General features: G+C 42.8%; 1 protein-coding gene across 2 annotated transcripts in view; it reads left to right on the top strand.

The window, feature by feature from the left end:
* The window catches only part of LOC143928292 (torsin-1A-interacting protein 1-like), a 41,625-nt gene extending 30,061 nt beyond the window's left edge, over positions 1–11,564 (top strand). Inside the window, exons 10-11 of one of the 2 annotated variants that reach the window (XM_077453086.1) lie at positions 1,499–1,531; positions 9,649–11,564. In XM_077453086.1, the coding sequence (XP_077309212.1) occupies positions 1,499–1,531; positions 9,649–10,433 (818 nt within the window). In that variant the 3' untranslated portion in view covers positions 10,434–11,564. The remainder of the gene's footprint in view (positions 1–1,498; positions 1,532–9,648) is intronic. The other variant, XM_077453087.1, reaches the window with a different exon arrangement.
* The last annotated feature ends 7,222 nt before the right edge of the window (positions 11,565–18,786 follow it).

Genomic DNA, 18,786 nt, shown 5'->3' with positions numbered 1-18,786 from the left:
CTGCATGCTTCTTCTTCTTGCCCACTCTGTACCTCCTATGCCCCCCCCCCCCCTGCTTTCACTCACTCTTTCAATAAGTGCTCCTACCTTTTGAGACACAATACCCCTCAACCTTAACCTCCATATGCTCTCACTAGTGTGTGTGTGTGTGTGTTTCGTTTTTTTTTTTTTCCCCATACTTTAAATACACATACATTTTTGTATACAGTAATTGTACATTTCAAAATGCACTGTAGAGTTTGTATGGTCTTTCCAGAGATACAAGTTTCAGACATATGTTCTACTGTGATAAGAGAGGCATGGTAATGAATGTGAGGGGGAGGGCAGGGGAGTTAAGAAACTGCTTCTAGCATATATTTTATCCTTCTATTCGGCTAGAAATTAGTATTAGATAGAATTTAGTAATATGGTCTAGTGTGTGAGAGAGAGGGAGCACATGTGTTTCAATGGGTGTTAGTAAGAAAAGAAGAAATACTTTTGGGGGGGTATGCTAAAAAAGAGAAGAAAAAAATGCTGGGGTATTTGGCAGCTCTACTGCACGCAATTAGGTGTTCATGGCAGCCTAGTGTGAGGAGCACCCGGTACTCCTGGTAGTGAGTAATCTGCAGCCAGTTAAATTGTGTGTGTGTGTGTGTGTGTGTGTGTGTGTGTGTGTGTGTGTGTGTGTGTGTTTTTTTTTTTGTTTTTTTTTTTATTTCCCCTCCTGTCTCTGAGGAGGTGTGAGGTCTCCTATGCTGTGAGTCTCTTGGATTTTTGTGCAACACAACACTAAGGAAGGTAGAGTGGTTTGTTTACACTTCATAGTTAAGCTGGCCATACAAGTCCACCCTATGTGCATATATGTACCTGGCTCTGAACAACCACATAAGCAGAACCCCACATGTCCCGGACTATAATATGCAACTCTGGGTGGATCTAGGTACCAGCTATATAATACATTCTAGTTACTTTTGAGCGCGTGAACATTCTGGGAACTTGACTTGCTGGTATCCCAGATGCATCATCTTAATTTTTTATTTTTTTTGAAACCCTAAGTGCCCGTTCACACTACCGCGACTTGTCAGGCGACTTAGCCGCCTGACAAGTCGCGCTCCGTTCTGTACTATGGAACCGTTCTAATAGGAGCGACTCAAGTCGCTACGACTTAGAAAAAGGTTCCTGTAGTATTTTTGGGGCGACTTCAGGCGACTTGCATTGACTTCTATACAGAAGTCATTTTGCAAGTCGCCGCTGAAGTCGTGTGCAGGTCGCGTCTGTGAGTCGCGCTGCAAGTCGCGTCGCCCCTGTGTGAACGGGCACTAACAATTACCTTTTTATTTTATTTATTTTTTCACCCTTGTATTACCGAGACATACTGCGTGCTCTTCTTCTTTTCTTTTTTTTTTTGGTAATGGTTTTGCCCTAACAAAAATATATAGCACAACATATCCATGAACTTGCATTTATTAGTTGAATGACACCATTTCTTTCTCCTACTCATAATTTTTTGATCCCACAGGTGCAGAAAAATCCAAACCTCAACCAGTAAGAGGTACATTTCATTGATAATTTAATTGCTTAGTCAACATTTTTTATTTAACAGTTAAAAAGTAAGTAGTAGGTTTAATTCACTGTTTATTTGATGCCTTGCAATTTTTAGGCTTAGGGCCCTTTTCACACGGACTATCCGATCAGGTCTGCCTGTCAGTTTTTCAGGCGGTTCTCATTGGACCCTATGGAGCGGTGGATGTCAGGGGTGACATGTCCGCAGACATGCACTGCTATATGATCTGATCTTCTCCATAAAATACAGACGGATGGTGGTCCTATTTTCCATCCACCTGGCGGATAAAAACAGGTGGTCCATTTTCACCCGATTTTACCATAGAGGTCGAAGTGTGACTGTGTCCATCTCCGCTCTGCACAGTGAGTGAAGACGGACCTGTCATCTGCCTGCTCAGCGGGGATCAGAGAAAGCGATCCCTGCTTGGCAAGCAGATTCCGTTCCATGGATGCACCGTGTGAAAAAGGCCTTACATATTACAAGGCAAATACCGTTCCTTCTTCCTAATGCCGGAAACTCATAGTTAATTGTGGAGATGAACACCATGTGGCAAAATTAGTTTTTTTTTATCCTTTCAATGAAACACAGCTGATATGATAATGGAAAGATTGAGCGTTGATTTCTAGCATGGAAAACGTGTGAGAGTGATAAAGAGCACTAATGTACGTTTAATTAATTTAACCTGACCTGTCCACCAAACTCTCTATAAACTAACATTGCTTTGAAACCTTGTTTTGCCTGCAGATGCATGTACTCCCTTCTTACCATTTTTATGGGGTAACTGGGTAGGGCTTCTTGCTTTGTTTTCAATTTAGTTTTTTTTTTTTTTTTTTGCAAGTCTAAATAGAGGACATTGCATACTGCTGTAGCTCCATACAAAGATTCTGCAATTTCATAGTTGAATCTAGTCTAGTATACACTGTTAGATTTTTTTTTTTTTTTTTTTTTTTCCATTTAGCCGGCAAGATGAATGTACAAAACTATCAGGTTCCCCATCTACACAAACAAAGTTGATGGAGGAATCTAGCCCCCATGCCATTACATTGTATTATGACAGCAGTGGATCCCACCATGTCCTTTTGACAAATCTATTGGACAATTGACCTCTGTTGGGCTGGGATGACCACACACTGATCAAAGTCTATCCGGCCCCTGCTGAAGTTAAATTTTTATCAGTATATAGCCAGCTATACTCTCGGCTTGAAAAGATGCCATATAGCATGCAGAGAAATTTATTGGAGAACATATAGGTATTTGCAGGCACATGGTGCAAGCGTTTTATCAGTATCGCTGAGACAGTTTTTGCATCAAGTAAAAGTGTAAGTGACATGTGGTTCTGAACACTTTATCATGATTCTCATACTTTTCAGTAGACTCGGTTCAGGACTACTGTAGGTAGTCCTTTGCAGACCACAAAAAAAGACTTCCTTCCGGGCTTTTGTAAGACAGTTATAAAAATCTCAAGGACACTTTCCCTTTTGGGCTGCTGTAAGTCATACAGTGGGTATAGAAAAGAATCACCCCCCCTTTAAAATAATCACAGGTTGTTACTTTGCAGCCTGCAATGAAGACCGACATCGCTTTTGTTTTATCCAGCTGTATTTACTAGTGCAACGTATAACATCCAAAGATAAAACACCAGCATGGCATAAAAAAACCCTTAAAGAGGAGTTCCAGCTGTTTCTGTGTTTATTAAGTCAGCAGCTACAAATAGTGTAGCTGCTGACTTTAAATAAACACACACTCGCCTATCCCACACTCAAGCGATACAGCTGCCCGAAGCCTCGGTCCTCTCCCGCGGCATCACTAGTGTGGGCCCCCGGCTGTGACAGCTTGTGGCTTCGCATCCAGGTGCGCACTGCGCATGTGTGATTGGCCAGGCAATTTTCTGGGACCTGTGATGTATCCACACTAGTGGATACATTGCATTCAAAAGATTGCAGGGGGAGAGGAGAACTTCCGCCCGGGGTGCCGCAGAGTTTCAAATGGAAATGGGAGCCCCCCCCCCCCCAAAAAAAAAATGACATGCCAAATGAGGGATTCTAGGAAATAAAATGGTGACCATTGCAATTTTTTAGATAATTTGCACAGCAATTTTTGCAAACACAATTATTTTTATTTCACAAATAAAAAATAAAATAAAAAAGACACTAAAGTTAGCCCAATTTTTTTGCATAATGTGAAAGATTTTGCGCTGCGTAAAGAGATACCTACATGTCGCGCTTTAAAATTGAGCACACTTGTGGAATGGCACCAAACTTCAGTACTGCTCCATAGGCTACACTTTAAAAACGTTTACAGGTTACCAGTTTCGAGTAACAGAATAGGTTTTTTGCTAGAATTCTTGCTCTGGCTCAAACTTTCACTGCGATATGTCATATGTGTGGTTTAAACGCAGTTACATATGTGGGCGGGACCTACCTATGCGTTTGCTTCTGCCTGTGAGCACGAGGGATGGGGGTGCATATATATATATATATATATATATATATATATATATATATATATATATATATATATATATATATATATATATATATATATATATATATATATATATATATATATACATACAGGGGCGTAACTATAGGGGGTGCAGCAGTCGCGACCGCAACCGGGCCCTGTGATGCAGGGGGCCCATGCAGTCCCCTCTACATATGGCCGGCAGCAGCATAGGCAGCTAGGGGTATCAGTGCACCATGCACACGGGTGGCTGGAGGTGGAGGGTGACTAGCAGAGCTCCATGCTTGACTATCGCACTGGCTGCTCTTTAGTTGTGCATTCTCCGCATGACCTGTGTCCTCGGCCGGCTCCTCAGAGTACCCCTCTCCTGCTCCATGCATTGCCGCTCAGTCCGATGTCTGTTCTCCCCAGCCAGAGTTGAGAGCTGCCCTGGAGAAAAGGACCTCATCTCTTCTGGGGACGGGGACTCCATCCTGCCTAGGGACAGTCCCCCAATGGGGCACCTAAAAATAAAAAAATAAAAAATAAAAAAAAAACTACTGATACCAGTGGTGGAACTACAGGGCTCACAAAGGTCATACCTGTGACCACGCCCTGGAGTTCCACCGCGGGACTCGGAGGGAAGGGCCCTGGCTGGGGTTCAGGGGGGCCCTTCATGGTTTCTTGCATCGGGGCCCTGAAGGTTCTAGTTACGCCACTGTATATATATATATATATATATATATATATATATATATATATATATATATATATATATATATATATATATATATATATATATATATATATATATATATATATATATATATATAATTTTTTTATTTACGCTTTCCCTTTTAAATGTTTTGGCTCACTTTTATTCCTATTACAAGGAATGTAAACATCCCTTGTAATAGGAATAGGGCATGACAGGTACTCTTTATGGAGAGATCTGGAGTCTAGAAGTCCCCACATCTCTCCTCTATGCTGGAAAGCCTGAGATAAAAAAAATTTGAAAAAATCTCTGGCTTCCCAGAAAAGAAAACGCAGTGTTTACATCTGCTGGTGGTGGACGTGACGTCATGGTGTCACTTGCAGCCTCCGAGGGTCATAGAGATGGCCGGGGACCATCTGGTCTTACGGCCAGCTCTATGGTAAACTGTCACCATTGGCCAAATCATTCTCTGGCTCCCTGATCAAACGTGTGAGCCGGGAGAAGCATGGCGGGACGCCCCTCCCTCCCACCGCCTGTAAAAGCAAGCATGCGACTGAAAAGCTTGTTTGCTTTTACATTGCAGGAAATCGCCAACTGAGAAAAAATTTCTCTTTCGTTCATTGATGGACACAGCTCCATTAAATCTTAACCCTAGAGTTATTACGCCACCTTCAGGAGAGGACTAGGCAGAACATGTAATACGCGTGAAAACAACAGAACTGTACAGTCCTTCTGGCTATAACCCCTCCGCCTGCTTCCTGCAAACGTTTTTTTTTTCTACCTAGTGAAGAAGGACCTAGGCTCTCTGCCGGGATCATCGGTCCTGGGGATTTTTTTTTTTTTTTTTGATTTTTGCCTTTTGCGCAAGATATTGATCCTATGATCTTCTATCAACAGCCGGCTGGGTGACAGCCTGGTCGCGGGAGGAATCCCAGTTGCCGATCAATGTGCTCGAGCTTTAAGCGATTAGGCTATGTCTCTCCACATGGTCAATGATGCTACGAGGGCGTCAGATCAGGATCCAGTAAGACAACGTCACGTCGGTGTCAACCAACAAGGAGCTTGGTTGCAGCATGAGAGGTCACTCACATCCTCCAGTGGGCAGAGCGACATGTACCAGCCCTTTCCGCCATATACATCCCGGGTGTAGAAAACTGGCAGGCGGATTATCTATGTTGCCAGATGCTGGACCCAGGAGAATGGTCGTTGCATCTGGAGGTGTTCAGGATTCTTTGCCTGAGGTGGGGCACACCAGATGTGGATCTTCTTGCCTCTCGGCTCAATCGAAAGGTGCAGAGGTTCGTGTCCAGGACAAGAGATCCTTGGGCGGACGCGTCAGACGCGTTGGTGGCTCCATGGGAGCAGTACCGGCTGATTTACGCCTTCCCTCCGCTCAAACTGTTGCCTCGTCTGCTTCGCAGAGTGGAGGCCTAGGGGATTCCAGTGATACTGATCGCTCCAGATTGGCCCCGGCATCCCTGGTACGCCGACCTAGTACACCTGGTGGCAGATGCTCCTTGGTGGTTGCCAATGCCCGAAGACCTCCTATCACAAGGTCCAATACTCCATCCTGCTTTACTGTCGCTGGTTTTAACGGCATGAGTGTTGAAAGCCAGGTGCTGAGGAATCGAGGTCTGTCGGACTCTGTAATCTCCACTATGCTAAGGGCATGAAAATCTCGGAAGATATACCATCGTATGTGGAAGGCTTATATCTCCATGTGTGAGGAGATGAGGTGGCGTTTGCGCACCTATTCCTTCTTTTTCCAGGATCCTGCTGTTTTTACAGCAAGGAGTGGACCAGAAACTGGCTTTAAGCACCATCAAGGGACAAATATCAGCCTTGGCTGTCTTTTTCCATTGACAGTCAGATTCAGCCTAGTCAAGGAACCAAAGGGTCCCTTACCTGGTGGCTTCGTTCCCTGGCTCTTCGGCAGGGAAAATCCTTTCTCCTGCTGTACTTGGACGGTGGTCACCATGATTGCAGTTTCTCTGGGTAGGGAGGAGTCCTGGGCCTGAGCTCGGGTCAGGGTCACTGGAAGGTGGAGGAATCCAGGCTACCTATCAACATCTTGGAACTCCAGGCATACAAACTCTGTCTGGTTCATTGGACGGATCGACTTCAGGGGCTCCCGATACGGATCCAGTCAGACAATGCCACGGCGGTGGCGTATTTCAACCACCAGGGAGGAACAAGGAGTGTGTTAGATCTTCTGCCTGGAAGAAGCCGACATTCTACAGTAGGCAGAGCATTTCATCACGGCCATCTCCGCCGTTCACATTCCAGGGATGGACAACTGGCAGATGGATTACCTCAGTCGTCAAGTATTGGACCAAGGGGAGTGGTTCCTCCATTAGGAGGTATTTCAACAGATCTGTCTATGCTGGGGATCTCCAGAGGTAGATCTGATGGCATCCTGAATCAACAGGAAGGTGCAGAGATTTATGGCTAGGTCTCGGGACCCTCTGGCGGACGCCTCAGACGCTCTGGTCGCTCCATGGGCCCAGTATTGTCTGATCTACACCTTTCCTCCTCTCAAGCTTATGCCGTGGCTGTTGTGCAGGATCGAGGCAGAAGGAATTCCGGTCGTTCTAGTGACCCGGCACTGGCCTCGTCGGCCCTGGTACGCTGACCTGGTGCATCTGGTGACTGCCTCTCAGAGAGGATCTGCTATCCCAAGGGCTGATCTTCCACCTTGCTTTGCCATCGCTGGCTTTAATGGCCTGGCTATTGAAAGCCAGGTGGTAAAGAATAGCGGCTTATCTGCGTTGGTGATCCCGACGCTGCTCAAAGCTAGAAAGTCTACTTCCAGGAAGGTATATTATCGGACGTGGAAAGCGTACGTTTCATGGTGTGAGTCTGGGGTTTCATCTATGTTCCTTTTTTGATGACTCAGATTTAGACTTTTCATCAGAGGGGCGTTGAAAAGAATTTGGCATGGAGTACTGTCAAAGGCCAGGTGTCAGCCTTGTTGGGTTTCTTTCAATGCTCCCTGGCTTCGTACTTCCTGGTACGTACGTTCATTCAGGGAGTGTGACGTGGTTCCACCAGCACGATCTCCCTTGCCACCGTGGGACTTGAATCTTCTACTTTCGGTTCTACAGAAGCCTCTCAAAAATATTTGAGAAATTCCCCTGCTCACACTCTCACAGAAGGTGGCCTTCTTGGTGCCTATTACTTATGCTCGTAGTGTATCCGAGTTGGCGGTGATATCCTGTCGCTGCTTGGTGCTTCATAGGGACAAGGTGGTGATTCGTCCTTGTCCTTCTTTCCTTCCAAAGGATGTCTCTGATTTCCATTTAAATGAAGACATCGTGTTGCCCTCTGTGTCCCAGGCCGCAACATCTGAGGGAATTTGCCTTGCACACTTCAGATGTGGTACAAGCTGTCGGAGTGTATTTGGCGACCACTGAGTCTTTTCAAAAGTCAGACTCCCTGTTCATGATCAGACGGACCAAAGAAGGGGCTATCTGCTTCCTCAGCGACCATTTCTAGATGGATCAGGCAGACGTTTACTCAGGCCTATTTTATCAAGGGTCGGGTTCCTCTCTTCCCGGTGAAGGTGCACCCGACTCAGTCGCTGAGTGCCTCCTGGGCCTTCCTGTCATCAGGCATCTGTAACGCAAGTTTGCAAGGCGGCCGGCCACCTGGTCGTCGGTGCGCACTTTAAAAATGTTTTATAAGGTGGATGTGCTGGCATCTGCTTCTTTTGGCCACAAGGTTCTGCAGGCTGTCTAGAAGTATTTTTTTTATTTTTTTGCTGGTCAGGTGGGCTCCAGGTTGTTCTCGCTGAGGTTGTCTGGTTAACCTGTTTTTTTTTTTTTTTTATTGCCTGCCCCACCCCTCATGTTTGGCACTGCTTTGGGACATCCCTATGGTTTTGAATAAAGAAGGCTGTGTTTGTGAATGAATGAAAGAGAAAATAGGATTTTTGACTTACCGTAAAATCCGTTTCTCTGCGTTCATTGACACACAGCACCCCCTCTGGAGTTTTAATACTTCTGACACTGCTTGCTGCATAACTGAAGGCCTAGAGCAGAGGGGGAGGGGGGGGGGGGGTGTATATAACCTAGGACTGCCCATGGGCGTAGCCAAGTCTTCTTTTTTTTTTTTTTTTCTGCCTAGTGTCCTCCTCCTATAGGGGGTGATATAACCCCTTTGGTTCTGAATAAAGAAGGCTGTGTCTGTCAATGAACTCAGAGAAATGATCCTATTGTCTTTAATTTCAGGCTGCAAAGCAACAAAATGCGATTCTTTTCTATACCCACTCTATAAAACACTTTACTTTTTGAAACTTTTTTATTGTTTTACAGTACACCTGAAGAAAGTCTATAAACTTCCCTCAGGTCTCCTGTGAGACAATGATTAAAAAAAAACTGCAGACTTCCTTCTGGGCTGCTATAAGACAAATGGGTTGATTTACTAAAGGGAATCTACTTTGCACTACAAGTGCACTTGTCATGCAGTCGCTGTAGATCTGAGGGGAATATCTGAAACGAGGGGAATCTCTGCTGATTTTTATCATCCAATCATGTGCTAGCAAAATTTTTTTATTTTCCTTGCTCGTCTGCTTCGGATCTACAGTGACTGCACTTGGAAGTGCACAGTGGATTTGCCTTTAGTAAATAACCCCCACAGTGTGCTCTTTAGTTATAGAGCACAGCAGTTACTAAAATCGAAAAGGAGAACACTGATCAGATACATTCATCAAGATATGAGTTCCAAACAGCTCAGTTTAGTAAAATCAGCGAACACTGTAGTTTTAAAGCTAGGAACATGAAAACAGATGTATATAATTGTGTGAATTTCTTGTGCATAAGGTGGTTTTCACCTAATAGAGAAATTTGCAATTAACTCTTGACACTGGTGATATCTTTCTCATGACGGTACCAGGGAAATTCTTTGTTTTGAGACCTCATTCAAATGCAACTGTGTTTTTGTCTTGCAGGTACTTTCTGGATCCCGATTATAGCTTTGATTGTTATTTCTCTGGGAGTTTATATAATAGTCCTGAAGAATCCTTCCACACTCAGTGCAGAAAAACAACTGCAAGTCATGAATGCTTTCCAGGATAAGTTTCGAAAGCTTCAAATTCTTTTTTCTAGTCAGTCATCCAACCTTTGGCACAGAAGCCAAAGGATTCTAGAATTGCAGCTCCGTCATGGGAATGAAAACAAGGAACCTGCTATTATTTTATTAACCGCTGCCCAGGATGCAAAAGAGATGTTGTATTGTGTAGGCAACCATCTGGCAAAAACCTATGCTTCTGCCCTTAACAGAAGCTACACTGTCCTCTCTGGGACGGATATGCCCTCTGAAGACAGTGAACATGTTAAGCTGGATATTGATCAAAGGCTAAATGCAGGATTCCAGGGTAACAGCAAAGCAGCAGTGCTGCATCGTTTAGAATTACTGCCTCCTGGGTCGTTGATCATTCTCTACAAATATTGTGACCATGAGAATGCGGCTTTTAAGAATGTTGCACTGGTGCTAACGGTGCTTTTGAATGACTCTACTTTGCGACCAGACATTGGGCTTAATGAACTGGAGGAGACGGTCTATGACTTCTTAAAGGAAACATTCATTACTCAAGGAAAGTCCAGGACGTCCCATAACGAGATGGATGGGGACAAGCTGGGGGGAGTGTGGAGTCGCATCTCGCATGTTGTGTTGCCTGTGTTCCCTGCAAAAAACAATGTGAAAGAATGTGAAGAATCCAAAGCCGGTCCATGAAGAGAGCCATTCTTTTAAGCATAACAGGAAATGGGATCAGTGCTATATGTGCACTCCTAAAGAGCTCTCTGTTCAGAACTGTTTGAAGGAAATCTAGTTTCCCATACAAATATCATTTATTTCATTCCTTCTCCAATACCCCACCAGAAAACTAAAATAGAGCATTTTATTTACAGGTAAAGAAGCCAGTTTATTTGTAATAAACTTTTAGCCCTAGTCTGTTGTGCTCGGATACCATTGTTGATAACCTGGGACACCAAAGCTGGGAGTACCTCACTTCTCATCAACATTGATGGTCCTCGGCTGTGACTAAGAACTAAATAAACATGTCCTGGGTGACAGTTGTGGTTAGAGAGATGGGCCACCAATTGTAATGACACAGAACTTCCACATCAAGCCAGTGACTTAATCTGAAGTTCATTTATTGGCTGCAGCTTTCACTCCAAATACCTCATATGAAAATGTAAGCTCTGAAAAGGAAAGTGGCATTGTCTATTAAAATGAAGACTTTTTCCACAGAGATGAATTGAGCATACATATAAAAAAATATATACTTGTGACTGGAAGTATAATTCAGCAAGATTCTGAGTTGGTAAATATTATTTTTTTAAATTCGTTATAATTTGAGCTTCTGCAATGAGAAAAAGCTACTGAAGCTTCAGTACACAGTCACAGGCCCTGAATAAGCATCCAGCTAGCATTGTCTAAATCCTATTCCCTGTTGGTGACCCAGAAGTATTTAGGCCGGTGGATTAATAAGGCAGCTAGAATTTTTTTAAAAGAGTTCGCTATGACATCCCATATTTCTCTCAATACAAGGTGAACTGGTAAAATACAGAATGTCATAATAAATAAGCCACAGTTATTTATGGAAGGATGTCTGTATCTAAAATGGCCACAAAAACCCTTTCATTTTAGAAAATAGTGTAGTTGTTTGTGTGAAAGTAGTGTCCCCATGTCACTTTCTACTACATACTTTTAGCAACCAATGAATAATGCAGCTAGGTGCTGGAGAAGGTCTTTGAAAGCCACAAGAGATCAAAAGCACTTATGTATGGTCCTGCTTTTGGTGCACTAGCTCCCTGTTTTCTGCAGAATCATAAAATAAAGCCAAGCTGAGCAGTGTCCCTACCCTATGTACAGTCTTTCTTTTTTGACAATGTATTTTTGTTATCCCCATGTGTATGAATGCTAGGACCTGTGTGTATAATTTTTGCCACTATCTAAGGCCATTCTTTAGCATAGCACTGTGACTTAACATGTACCTGGTTTAAAAAAAAAAAAAAAAGGTTCACCTCCATTCATAGGCCACATTTAATTCATAGAAGCAGTAACCGCTTCTATGAATGGCGGAGATGGACGGAAAGGGCAGGTATAGCCGGGCACTCTTGATTCTATTAACCCTCGCTGCACTTGGAAATTTTAAGGGGTGGGGGGCATTGAAGGAAAATGTCTACCCTTTTTTTTTGTTTTTGTTTTTTTGTTTGGTAAACTTAAGGTTTAAAGGAAACCTGTAACAAAACAAATCGTCTCTGTGAATGCCTCAGATGGAAGCATAGTTGTTGCGGGGCAGTGATATCACTTGTTTTGCAGCTACATAACTTCATTTTCACTGCCTTAACTAAAGTGAAACAGGAGCCAGATAATCGCAGCTTTCATATGAGGTTTCTTACACTGGGCCTTATACTGCCTGAAGTAAGAACTGTATCTCACAACTTGCAGCAGCCATTTAAATTCAAAATGGTGTTAGAATTGACAATTGGAAAATGAAAGTTTTGAATGCATTACAAGCTGTTTTTATTTATGGATCTGAACTTGGCTGCATTGCTTTCAAAGTAGACCTTCACATATCCCTAACACAAAATCCAAAAACCTGTGTCTGAGGACATACATATGCCAATTGCAGGTATTGGCGAGGGGGGGACAAATTTATGCACATGTTTACTGATCATTACATGGCAACTTTTGCACTAGAAAAAAAACTTGTAATAAGATCAGTAAAAATGTTACACCCATGTGAAGGTAGCCTAAATCCGATGGCTTTGTTCAAATTATTCCCTCATACAGTTTTATAAGACAGGAATAGTGTAAAGATTTTAAAATAGTTGCATATTTTTCTGTTTCACTTAAAGTGGTGTTAAGCTGCTATTTATTTATTTTTTTAAAGTTACCATCTACAAACACTGTAGCTGCTGACTTTAAAAAAATAAAATAAGGACACTTTCCTGTCCAGGGAGCCCGCAGTGTTGCCCCCCCCCCCCCCCCCCCCGAGGCCGATTCGTCCATTGGATTGGGTGCAGGCGCCACCATTCCAACTAAGGGAAACTTTCCTACTGCGCATGCGCGAGTCATGTGGTGCTTCCTGAAATGGCTCCGTAGTCTTCTGGGACACATGCAGGTCCCAGAAGCCAGCAGGGGAGAAGGACTTGATGCACTGGGCTGGGTCGAAGGCTGGGATGGAAGTACACCAGGTAATTCGTAAAAGGTAAGTAAGAAAAAAATATATATCCAAAATCGAGTGGTGGAGGGGTTGTCTTTCCTTTAAGACAAAGTTGTAAAAGTGGGAGGAACTCCACTTTAAAGACACACTGAGAAAAATATAGGCTTCCACGTTTTCCTTTTCTTATGCAAACACTTGCTGACTATCTATTACTCATCCTTTCGCTTCAGTACTTTCACTGGCCCATAAAACGTACACAGATCAGGAGGTTTGGCTTCTGTGGTTGCTTGTTTCAAGTAACTGACTTTAAAAGTATCAAAGCCATTGAATGGTAACTATGCAACTGGCATATTTAGATAGAGATAACTAATTAACTTATTTACCTCAGTACATTCTTCTTAAAGGAGAAGTATAGCCAAAGCTACTTCTACTATGGATCACATGAGTTCAGTTAGTTCTGCACTCCTGTGACCCGCTGTTGGCTAACATCACTCAGCCGTTCCAGGCTTAAGAAAGGTCAGGACCATATGGTCTGTATCTGCACAGAAGCCTGGACCAGCACCTGGCTAAGCCTCTCGGCTATCCTCCTTAGCCGCAGAGAGATGCTGATCGACAGTGACGGCCCTTTGCTCAGAGCGGAGGGGAGAACTGAGTGATCACTCCAGAGCTGGCGGGGGACATACATCGGATCGATGCTGCATCCACCAAGGCAAGTATAATTGTTTGTGTTTTTTTTAAAACCTAAAACTTCTTTTAAGGTCACCTGCCAGCTTTGGCATTACATGTAGCAGATACAGAGCAGCTCCACAGTATATATTTAGTAGGTTTGTATCCATTGCTTCTTGCATCTACACATTGGTGTTGATTTACTAAAACTGCAGAGTGCAAAATATGCAGCAGCTGTGCATGGTAGGCAATCCGCTTCTAAATTCAGCTTGTTCAATTAAACTTTGACAAAGACAACTGGAAGCTGATTGGTTTCTATGCACAGCCGCAGCAGATTTTGCACACTCCAGTTTTGGTAAATCAACCCCATTTATAAAGCAGTGGTAAAATCTGTCTTCTGATTTAGTAAATAAAACAAACAAATGGCACATATACAGAGTAGAACAATTTTGCTTTAAAAACATTTATATAGCGCTCCACTGGCTTTGGGTCCTCAAAGCCCAGCAAAGCGCTATTAAATGCGTCAGAGTAAAAACAAAAAAGTAGAGTAGAGCTCAGACATGCGACCTGTCAGTCATGTGACCTGCCTCTCCTCCAATCATAGAGGTCTCTGCTGCGTTAAGTTTAGAAACTGTGGCCTACTACGGGCTCCACACCTCAGCCTGCATTTTATGAATAGAGGCTGTAAAAGGCAGTCCATGGGGAAAGTAACCCTGCAATGTGTAGTGCATCTCCGGAACTTCTCTCTTGAAAATTGGCCCCTTTTGAAGTATGGAAAATATTTTTTGTAGCTTGCACCACATCCTGTTTGAAACAGTGTTTCAGCTGTTACAAATAAAAGGGTAAATCCTGCATGTGACCTTTCTGAGCAAATGGCTATACTTTTTTTTGTGTGTGTGTGTATATGTATAAATTTGTACTGTTTGTTTGAATACACTGGTGTTTCCTTTTTTTTTTTTTTTTTTTTTTTTTTTCACGTGACGCGCTGAGAAAAAGAATTATCTTGCAGTGCCTGTTCATTTTGTCTAGAGCAGTGATGGCGAACCTTGGCACCCCAGATGTTATGGAACTACATTTCCCATGTTGCTCACCTATGCTGCAGAGTGCATGAGCATTATGGGAAATGTAGTTCCAAAATATCTGGGGTGCCAAGGTTCGCCATCACTGGTCTAGGGTGATAGTAATGAGCACAATACTTTCCTTATTCCTCATTCCTCAAGCAACTAGTGCTCTCCTCTGCTCCTGGGATGTAGCCAAGGCCTTGGCATCCTCATGTACAATGCAAGACTGCTGTATGTGATGTATGCATTGTACGCAATGACATCGGAGAGCTGCAAGTCGGCGGGCAGTAAAAAGGAATGGCTTCAGGGGACAGCTCTTACAAAGTGAGGAAAGAAATAAGGCAAGTATCTCACCCTATTCAACCTCCTAGACAAAATGAGTGGAGGGGACCACCACTGCAAGGGTAGCTTTTTCTCCAGCCTGGAGTTCAGCTTTAAAAGTGTATGTAAACCCTAAGAACCTATTTTCTTCCTTGTGGTACATTAAACACACTAATTATAATTAATGGACTGCTAACTCCCCCTTTAATGTGTTTAAAAGTACTTTTATCTACCACAGTACATTACTGTGCTATGTGACAACGCAGGTGCGTTGCCTTCTGCATTTTTTAGTGAATGTCAACGTGACGCATGTTACTTACGTTACTGTGCATTGTGTTAATATGCACAGTAACAGATGCATTCCACAATACGGAAGTGTAAATGGGTCCTTGAATCACTTCTTCAGTATGTTTGACATCATGCCTCGCTGTTTACTGCTTTGTTAAGCAAATGTTTCTTTTTCTTTTTTTTTTTTTTTTTCCTTGAAGATCCTGCTAATCACTACGTTTCCTAATAGGATTTGACTGCTACCGGTATAAACTACATGCCAATTAGCATCTACACTGTCACCCTGCCGTGCGAGTTCCTTTGGTTGGCTCTTGGGCTGCTTATCTGATAGACCTGATAAGCAGCCAATGGCTCACCTTGCAGACTGACCATGCTCCTGCTTTTTGTGAGGTAGTGGCTTAGTGTTGTCAGCTGGCAACAGGAAATTCTGTTACTGGCAGGATGTCCAGAAAAAAAAAAAACTCAAATAACTGCACAAAAAAAAATCTTTTCTTTTAATGTAGAAGTTCAGACAAAACCTAACTAACGCTAAACCTGCTCTCTGCCATATTCTAAACCTAATCTTTCTAACCCTATAAAGCAAAAATCATTATACTTACAGCTCATATGGAAAGTATTCTCAGTGCTTCACTTTTTCCACATTTTGTTACTTTACAGCCTTATTCCAAAATAAATGAAATTCATTGTTTTCCTCAAAATTCTACAAACCGTACCCCATTTAGACAATGTGAAAAGAATTTTGCTTGAAATCTTTTCAAAATGTATTAAAAATAAAAAAGGAAACAAATCCCATGTGCATAAGTATTGAGCTGATGAATCAATTACAGCCTCAAGTCTTTTTGAGTACGATGAAACAAGCTTGGCACACTTATTTTTGGGCAGTTTCTCTCATTCTTCTTTGCAGGACCTCTGAAGCTCCATCAGATTGGATGGGGAGTGTTGGTGCACAGCCATTTTCAGATCTCTCCAGAGGTGTTCAATCAGGTTCAAGTCTGGGCTCTGGCTGGACCACCCAAGGGCATTCAGAGTTGTCCCGTAGCCACTCCTTTTGTTATCTTGGCTGTGTGCTTAGGCTCTTGGTTTTCCTGTTGGAAGAGAAACCTTTACCCCAGTCTGAGCCCCAGAGAGCTCTGGGGCAGGTTTTCAACAAGGTTTCTGTACATTCATCGTTCCTTCGATCCTGACTTGTCTCCCAGTTCCTTCCGCTGAAAAACATCCCCACCGCATGATGCTGCCACCACTTCACTGTAGGGATGGTATTGGATAGGTGATGAGTGGTGCCTGGTTTCCTCCAGACATGATGCTTGCTATTCAGGCCAAAATTCACCATAGTTGTACTCCAATCATCCTTAAGATGTTTCTACAACTTGATCAGTGGAAACAGGGTGCAGCTGAGCTCCATTTTAAGTGTCATGGCAAAAGCTGTGAATAGTTATGTGCATGTGATGTGTTTTTTTTTTTTTATTAAATTTGCAAAGATTTCAAACAAACTTCTTTCACGTTGTCATTATGGGGTATTATTTGTAGAATTTTGAGGAAAATAATGCATTTAATCCATTTTGGAATAAGGCTGTAACATAACAGAATTGCCCTGTACCTATCCCGCAGTTAATCCGGTCCAATCCCAGAATCAGCTGTCAGTGGCGGCTTTAGTGTGGAGGTGGTTGTAGGAGAGGCAGCTGACAACGGAAGCCCCATAGTAAGTCTATGGGTGACATCACTTCTCATTCATTTTAGCAATTTTTGCTTTACAGGGATAGATAAGGTTTGGAATGTGACAGGGAGTGAGTTTGTTTTTGCTTGGACTTACACTTTAGGCTAACTGTATATAGTGTGACATGATGCCCTGAACATTTTGGGTTTACATACACTTTAATGAAAGCCTGTATATATATTTTGAGTTTAAGGCCATCATGTAAATATAAAGTTTAGTATTTTTCACGCTCTAGTACAGCTTGGCAATCTTTTGATGGTGTGTTCTGCACCTTTATGGCATTGCTAGAATACTGTTGAATCTTGTTCCATGTCTCATTCTCCATTTTATTTAGTGAAAATGACCTACTTTGCAAGATATGGCCATTTTAGAGCCAGTGCAAAAGTAAGTGGAGATTAGTGGGTTGATTACTTTGCTAGTTTCAACTGTAAGATTTCCCTGCCATGGTTCTATGTTCCACCTACATTGGAGTTTGTTTTTCCTCTCTTAATATAACTTAGGAGGTAAGACCTGGGAACATGGATCTTGCTACCAAAGTCTCCAAGCTATAGCGTAAATGTTTGTGACATACAGCTGAGTGAACCATTATATGCAACGTTAAAATTAATTGATGTTTTACCTTCCAAATTTTAATTCTGTTCAAGTCCCGTGATCCAGGTTCCCCTGTCAGATAGCATAATCTGACTCTAACCTCCAGTACAGCTCAGAGCAGTACAACTTTGTCAAATGTCTTCCCCTCTCCTGAGTATACTTACCTGTTTTAAGTTTGCTCCGGTCTGGTGATGTGTGGTAGTGAGCGGCGGCTGCAGGGGAGACTGGGAATTACTGGAACCATGCTGTCACTCATAAGTGACCTTGTCTGCACTCCATCCTCCCCGACCCCCACATATGGTTTGGATGAAATTCTACTTCAAATATCAGTGGGTGGACTGGCCTTATAAGCTGAACCTTGAAAAAAAATGTTAGTTGACGGCATAAGAGCTCTGTCCAAGTTTTGATTGACATTGGCTCCTGCTGTTGTCAATCATAAACTTTTGCTGGTTTTCTTTCTTTCTTCATTTTGGATGAATGGGGAGGGACTTCCCATTTTGAAGACTCAGCTGGAAGTGGGAGATAATATTTTTAAGGTGAGGGAAATTCCCTCTTAGACAGTTATCACGGGAAACAAGTATAAGCATTGGGAGATTTGCCTTCATTCTTGTTCTGGTGGCAACTCAAAATTGAATTTACGTTCACTTTAATTCCCGGTGATCAGAAAAATTGGCAGTTATTCTTCCTAATCAGAACACAGAAAAAAGGAAAAAAAAAAACTGATAGTGGTGTACTAACCCTTCATACTTCACCATGTAAAATCACCATGATAAAGTCTGCATTTGCATGGGCTCCTTGGTTGCCTGAATGGAGCTGGAGGGGCAAATCTTGATAGAAACCTATTTATTTGAAAACCTTTTGTTGTCGGATATTTTCGACAGCTTTTGGTTTAAGCATATCCAAAAAATTTGTGCTAAAGGTTCGGTTTACCCAAATACTTCAATATTTGGTTGATGAGTTGAATTGCCCACCAGCTTTTCACCTCAGTGGTACTCTAGTGGCCACATCTGTTTACTTTTATTTCTGTGCAGATATGCCTGTCACTATTTTTATCGGTGCTTTACTGTTGTTTTTGCAGAGGTTTTCGGCAGCTAGCTGGGGGGTTTTAACCCACTCTAGCAGCCGAAAAAGTGTTAAAACAACCCGCAAAGCGGCACTGCCCAGTCATTTCAATGGGTAGGAGTGGTGTATACACCGCTTCAAAGATGCTGCTTGCAAGAGTTTTTTTAATGTTTTGCCAGTGCTTCGCCTCAGTGTGAAAGCACTCAGGCT

Source organism: Lithobates pipiens, unplaced genomic scaffold (assembly GCF_037356315.1).
Source record: "Lithobates pipiens isolate NorthernLeopardFrog02 unplaced genomic scaffold, aLitPip1_a1.2 Scaffold_23, whole genome shotgun sequence".
Classification (NCBI taxonomy): domain Eukaryota; kingdom Metazoa; phylum Chordata; class Amphibia; order Anura; family Ranidae; genus Lithobates; species Lithobates pipiens.
The sequence above is the reverse complement of the archived record's forward strand: the minus strand, read 5'-3'. Positions and strand labels throughout refer to the sequence as shown.